The sequence below is a fragment of the Charadrius vociferus genome, unplaced genomic scaffold, assembly GCF_000708025.1.
Source record: "Charadrius vociferus isolate BGI_N301 unplaced genomic scaffold, ASM70802v2 scaffold110, whole genome shotgun sequence".
In the NCBI taxonomy this organism is placed as follows: Eukaryota; Metazoa; Chordata; class Aves; order Charadriiformes; family Charadriidae; genus Charadrius; species Charadrius vociferus.
In genome coordinates, this window is record NW_009646761.1 from 2593966 (window position 1) to 2601538 (window position 7573).

The window sequence follows — 7573 nt, forward strand, 5'->3', positions numbered from 1 at the left end:
CCACGTCATCTTATATAGTATTTTAAACATAATGCTATTCACCATAATTTTTCACTTCTAATTGTAAAGTTCTTTTACTTCTTTCACTTCTAAGTGTAAAGCTTAAAGGACCTAAGTAAAGCTCAGTGTCAAATTCCCCCAGAATCAGAGGGCTGGGTGCACTGAATTACCATTACCATTTAACACACATCCTGCTTCTCAGCGCGCTCTGTCCTGCTTTTGCTTTTCTCCGGCCATTTATTACCTTCTTTCCTTTCCCCACTTTCCATTTCAGGCTGTCAAGGAGAGAGCAGCGTCCGACTCCCGCAATGAAATGCTTCACCTGGGGAGCCTGCTGAGAGCGAAATTGATAAAGGACAGCACCAGCCCAGGCAATTTCACTCACAGCGGGCACTTGCAGGTGAAGCACTGCCACAAAATGGAGCAAGGTTACTCGCCCGCCACCTCCCAGCACAAGTCACCAGCTGATAGCTGCTTCTTTCACGATCTTTTCGCCGGTCTCCTGCCAGGCACTGCTTGCTCTGACCCCGGTGCAAGAGGCGGGAATCGGCCATGTTGACTCGCGTTTGCTAGCAGGGCTTGAGCCCAGGTCAATGCCCCAAATGTTGAACGCTCAGCTGAAGCATGGCCTCGCTGCAGGAGAAGTGGAGGCCTTCCTCAGGCCACCTTCCCACTGGTGACATCCCAGGGAGGATGCCCACAGTTCCACCAGCCTCACCAGGTACTACACCAGTGCCACAGAGCTGTCACCACTGCAGCTGCCTGATGGGACAAAGGCGACTTGCAGCTGTTTCTGTAGCATCTGATAAGGACACCAGCCTGATGCTCAGTGTAATATAGGACAACCTATACATCATTTTAGCTGGTGGCCCCCGCAGATTTATTTCAGCACAGGTTAGGTCCAAAGGGGGAGGGACACTATCACTTCAGCATCGCTTTGCCCCAGTCCTGCTTTCTCCACTATTTGAAAATCCTATATATTAGAGGACAGCTTTTCACCAGCTCAGGATTTTTTTTTATTTTGATAGAAATGTTCCTCAAAGCTTGCTCGACACCAGTGCTTTTTCCCTCAGATGGGTTAGCATAAGGAGTAGTCATGAGAGAAGTGTGGTGATGCACGGTAAGGAAACCAGGCTCTGCCATCTACCCCTTTTTTCAATACTGGGAGTAGCTTAAAAGCTCCAGATTTGAAACAAATAAAAAGATTTTTCTGACATAATTCACCATTTATTTATCAAGGTAATTTCATACCCAAGACCAAAATATTTTTACATCTAAAAAGGCTTAAGTCTTTAAGAGGAACAGTCATGGTTGCAGTTAGATCACTTTGATAAACAGGATAAAAAGTTACAACAGACAACCTTCCTCATACTTCAGGGCACAAAATTTCAGGAACTGAAGGGATTATTAAGAAACTCCCTTTCTAAACAGTGCTCTGTAGCCCTTGTTAGAGACGTGAATACCAGGCAGTGCCAGACATCTGGTAGAGCAACTCCTATAGTACTGGTGGGGGAAAATCATTATGACAAATACGCCTTCTGTGAGTCAAAAAATACCCATCGTATCATTTACAAAGGACTGAAATTAAGACCCAAGAAGTACCGTGCAAACTCAATGTACTTGAACACTCGGCTCCTAATTTGGCACACAATTCCCAATTGAAATTAGTGGAAAAATAGGAGTCTCAAAAGGATTTAACTGCCTCAATACCTTCATGGTTCTTGTCTAGATTTCTAGCAGCCATATCCCAGATCAGCTGTGCAGCTTTTGCTGCGCTGTTCCAGAAGGCTTCCCATAATCTGAATTTCACAGACGTGATTTGCTTTACAACAGTGCAAAACTCACCACCAGGAACTGGACTTGGGTAAAGATCTTTGTCAATGAATGCAGCCGATTGCATGTGTTAACACGTCATACACAGAAGGATACAGGGCAAGGACAGAATACTTGAGAAATATCACAACAGATTAACTGCTAATAACCAGATGGTGTCTGTGTGCGTGTTCCCACTTACGGGCTAGAATCAGTTCAATATAGGTTATAACACAAAAATTTCCTTCTTTCTTTTTTTCAAAATCTAGTTTAACTGTTGTCAAAGATCCTCAAAATTCTCTTATTAAAGGAAAAAAAATACAGGTTGTTCTTTTCCCAGTTGACAGAAAACAGTGATCACCAAGAGTGATATTTAAGCTTGGAACTACAGTGAAACTATTAATTACTGACCACACTGACTGCTGAACAGGTAACCAGCTCAATTGATCTGGGGCTCATAGAGCTATAAAAAGAAAGCATTCCCTTTTGTTTTATTCACAAACATAATCTACCTTCTCCTGTATAAAGGTTTGTTTCTTCCCAATCCCTGTAACTGGTACTAATGTGAACAACAATTATATTATTACACACTGAGGGCTGAACAAACTAATTGGTGCAGCCTGAACCAGACCCGCTCCAAACATGGGAGACGTGGGCCAGGCAGGCAGCGATCTTCCCACACTTTCTTTTGTGCTGGTTTACAATTCACCAGGGACTTCACAGAAACCTTACCTATAGCAACGGCTGAAGAGAGTCATAAACGCAGCTGCTTCCAAGGCCATTAGTGCTCAGACCGCACTAGCTGGTACCACGTACCACATGCCACGTGCCCCCTCTCCTTCCTGGAGGAGTCTGATTTGTGTTCGCTGCAAGGCATCGCCGCGTCCCTCTTGGCACACTCATTTCTCCAAAGGCTCTGCCCTATTGCCAAGGTAAAGAAGTCAGCTGAGCTGAATTTAGCCTTAAATATACAGTGATAGCTGTATAATCATCTCAGCATTTTCTTTTGAGATGTAATTCAGTAGCCGTTCTTACCTGACAGAGCTCTTCTTTGCCTATTTTATTCAGTCAGTTTTCTCTCTTTTTAATTTGGCAAGTCAGGTATCAGACTGATGGAACATTTCTAGCACCATATGAAATACTGGGGAAAAGGACATAGGCCTCTATAGTATACCAAAAGCCTGAAAGGACTTGTGTTAAATATTAATTTGAAGATGGTCATAAAGTCACGGGAAGTGCTGAATCTAATTCCTGAACACAGATTTAAAAACAAAAACAAACAAACAAACAAAAAAAAGCCCTAAAACCAAACAGACTTGCAAGTCATAAAATCAAATGAAGACAGCAATGGCACAACCAGATGAATTTCTACATGCTGTGTGATGAGTCTGAACACTGCACTGTTTACTTAGGTAGTGAACTGGCTGCTGTTCAAGAAGATATGCTTCTCCTGGAACGCTGTGGCTCTACTTTGACCTGAAGGAGAAACACACTTCACATATCACCGAGCCCCACAGAGTATTCACAGGCTGCAGCACGGCGGCTGCAATGGTCCTGAGCCGCAGGAGGCCAGCGCACCAGAGGACTGTGCCCTGGGAAAGTGGGAGGAAAACCAGCAGGATCTCTGCTCTGGTGCCTTGCGGACAATGCTGCCGTCCACTCACGTGGGCTGGGGGCTGCTCATGCCATGCCTCCACTCCCACCAGTTCCACAGGTAACGTGGTGTTATGGTTTGAGAGACCCATAACAATTTGTTGTCATTTAGACAATCATTCTATCCCTGATGACCCCCTCCCCACCCGGGAAGGGGAATCGGCGGGAAAACACAAGGAAACCTGGGACCTGAAGTAAAAACAGATTTAATAGAATAAGATTAGATAAATAACATCTGAGATAATTAACAACACTAAAGAACCGATATTGATCCCGACACCAATACAGAATATGCAAAGATTATACTCAGTCAATTATATCAGTAGGAAGCTGTGCACTCCCAGCAGTGGACAGCAAATGTGGGACACTGCGAGCGCTACAGCTTCAGGGGGAGGGGAAGGCCTCAGGAGTCTGGCACCAGGGCACGAAGTTCTCAGGACGGCAGCCATCAAGGGAGAGAGAGAACTTTACAGCAAACTTTCTAATTTATAGTGAATGTGACGTTGATGGTATGAAATAATCCTGTTGGCCAGCTTGGGTCAACTGCCCGAGTCTCGCTCCTCCTCATCCCCACACCTGGCAAGCTCGAAAAACACTGAGACCTTGAGACCCACACACCATAGCTGGCTGTAAAGTAAATATTTTCACAAATTCAGACACTGGAGTCTTCTAAAAGTGCAGTTTTCCCAAGTATTAGAATAGAAATTAGTCCTGTGTCACTCAAACCAGGACACATGGTCAATGACACATTGCTATTGCCAAGGAAGCTTTGGGTCCACAAAAGGACTAGGGCACTTCATGTGCTCAAACTTCCACTTCAGGCACAGAGCCATAGCCCTGCTCTGCTGTCATCTCACCGAGGAGGCACGCAGCGTCCTCTGTTTTCAGGCTCACACCTCCCAAAAGTTGTCTTCTGATCTCTCACAGAAGTACCTTATGCTTAGCAGGACTGCATTGCTCAAATCTCCTCAGGTTAAAGTAGCACCAGTCTTCACAAACCATAATCCTTCACCTGTTTCAGATGCAGGAAGTTCTCAGACACACTTGATACACCTGCTGGGGGGGAAATTTTTACCAGTGACTGTCCTTAGTACACCCATTTAGGACTTCAACTTCCACTTTCACCTGATGAGGTCCTCACCCATACATCTCACTTTCTAGAAAAATGACCAAACTACCAGTCTAGGGGCTACTTAACAGCGGGGGAGTTCCCCCAAATATGAAATTTGTCATTAAGTTATTAGTGCCGATATTGTCTCAGGAGAGAAAAAGAGCGAGCTTGTTTACAAAACTCTGGATTTTAGTTGTTAGGGGAACCCATCTGCAAGAAGGGAGAATTGGGTTCCAGGTCACAAACATATAGTTTATACTAAACATGAAAAAAAATAATGTTGAAATGACTATTTGCGCTAAAGTGAATCATAGAATCGTTTAGGTAGGAAAAGACCTTTAAGATCATCAAGCCCAACTGTGAACCTAGCACTGCCAAGTCCACCACTATTCACGTCCCTCAGCACCACATCTACAGGTCTTTTAAATACCTCCTGGGATGGCAACTCAACCACTTCCCAGGGAAGCCTGTTCCAATGCTTGAGACAACCCTTTCCGTGAAGAAAATTAGTTGTACCCAGTCAGCACCCTAAACAGTATGCATCAGACTGTTATTCTGCTCTTCTGTTACTAAAATCACACCCGCTGAATTGTAACCTGGGGCTGTAAAACCTGTGGTGGGGGAAACAACTGTGTGCTTGCACCCTCCATAGCAAGGAGTATTTATTTCACAGCACAAGCGGGACAGCCTCACAGCTTGGCTGCTAAGGCACTACAGTGAGAAAAGCGGGTTTCAGTGCCCTCGGGCAGGGGAGGGAATACGCTGGGAGAAAGCACTAGCCACCGAGGTGTAGGATACAAGGAACTTTTAAGACTCTGTTTCTGAAATGAAGAGCTAAACTATGAGAGCTGTGAATCCCCCAAAGGGGGAGGCACCCCTTGCAGCCCAGGCATAAGCAGCAAAAGGTGGGAACCACCACCACAATAGCAAAAGTTATTCACAAGTTTCTGATAACAAAAAGAGTGGTAATGTTTTTCAACGAGTGACACTTACTTTCCCAGCAGCTTCTGACCACTCTATATTCTTATCTTTGTATTTTCTTATCACAAGAATTTCTCAGCAAAAAATACAGGCTGTTCTTTTGTTTTGGCTTCTTTTGGTTCACTAATCTCTGAAACAGTAATTTTTCCTGTCTTATTTCAGTCTTGCATAACCTTGGAATTTCTGATGATAAAACCTGTGATACTTGTTCTGCTGGTACTAAAACCACACCCCCTGAATTGTAACCTATGGCTGTAAAACCCGTAGCAGGGGAATTTAAGTAGAGAAATTATCAGGCAAATTCCCACTGAAGTTCTCACTAAATTACAGAAGATGGGTTTTGCCCAGGCTGAAATTGGATCTCAAGGACCATGGCCATTCCTGGGATTATAACCCATGCTTATAGCTGCTCCAAAAGGGTTGCTCTATTGAATTAATAACATGGCTTACAAACTGTTTTTCCACGTCACCATTGTAGAGCAGAGAGGAGAGAGTATCATAGCATACGGCATCACATCCACTGAAATGCTCCTTGGACCAGCTGGCAGAGCACCCCTTAAAATCACTCTGAGTCAGCAGGTTGTGTAGTCATGAAGACAGAGCAAGACAGGGGATTTAAACAGATCACAAAGCACACCGCAGCTCCTACTCATCGCACGGCTTTTGGAGCGTTCTCAAGGAAGATGAGGATCAAATGGGCAAAGGCTTTTAAATATTCTCTCATGCGAAGGAATGGAATTAGGCCCACAAAAGTAATTTGCTTGGAATATTAACCTGGGAAACAGGAGATATCTTTGAACTCCCTAGTGGCAGAAGAGAAACTGAACTTGGGTCATTTACAACCTGATTACCCTAACCATGAGTAATTTTAAATAAAAAGAGGGAACTGGGATTTCTTCTCCAGCTGCGCTTGTCACAAGGCTTGATCTTATAATTGTGCTCTTAGGATATCTGCAGGATGAGACAAGTAGGAATTGGACCTAGGAATGAGAAAGGTAGATGAACAACTTAAATTTTAGATTATATGGAGAGTTCAAAAACCTCTACTGTATGTAACATTAGAAATTAACATGTATCTATCTGAAACTAGGAATGGCTTATGTAATATAGAAAATACATAAAAATATATTAAAATAGCCTTACCTAAGGACTACATTACATGGCCTAGCTGCTTAGGTCCTCAACCCTGTATCTTGTCAGATGCTGTGTGAATGAACCGACCTAGAGCTCCACTCTACCACAGACAGGTCGGCCACTGTAGCCAGGTATCTCATTTATTGCTTTCTCAGGCACCAGTACGTGGCATTGCAGGAAACAGACCAGACATCCCTTTGGACAGCCCCGCTCATTCCTTACTGACTTTACTGGCAACACTTTACCTGCCCAAAGACCTTGACTATATCTAGGATTGTGTGAGCAACATGTATATCCCCCAAACCCTGTAATAAATAGAAGAAAGGCAATCAAAGATGTTGTGAGAATCAAGGAAATCCGTGGAAAATGCTGCAACATTTATAGAGTTTTTCATTAGACGCTGTTGTCTGGAGTTTCTAAAGCTGCACAAACCCAAACCAATGGAAAATATTACGAAGTAAGGAAAGGTAAAACGAGAATCTGAGCAGTGTCCTCTCCTACATTATCAAAACAACAGAATTTTTATGCCTGATTCTTCTATAGGGGTTTCTTTGGAGGTGAGGATTTTTTTTCTGTAGATCGTGCCACATGACGGCAGCCATCAGCGACATGGAGGGAACGTAGTCGCGGGTTGTTCTGAACATTGAGCTGTAACGGACACCCACCACAACCACCATCTGTCTGTCTGTCTGTCTGTCTCTCCCCGGCTCCGCTCTGCCGGCGGTAGGTCTCGCTCCAAGTTCAGGCTGAAAACCTGCGAAGCCAGCGCGGCCTGAGCGGGAGCGGGGCCGGGCCTCGCTGGGACCACCCTAAGGCGGGCGCCGCTCCCACCGCCCGCGGACGTTCCCCCGTCGTTCCTCGGCTCCCGGGGAGGGCGGGGGC

The 7573-nt window shown here is 44.7% G+C and overlaps 1 protein-coding gene across 1 annotated transcript in view; it reads left to right on the plus strand.

The window, feature by feature from the left end:
• Positions 1 to 7573, plus strand: part of TM9SF2 (transmembrane 9 superfamily member 2) — a 64756-nt gene that overhangs the window by 28345 nt on the left and 28838 nt on the right. Inside the window, exon 6 of the mRNA XM_009891999.1 lies at positions 275 to 400. Coding sequence (XP_009890301.1) covers positions 275 to 400 — 126 coding nt within the window. The remainder of the gene's footprint in view (positions 1 to 274; positions 401 to 7573) is intronic.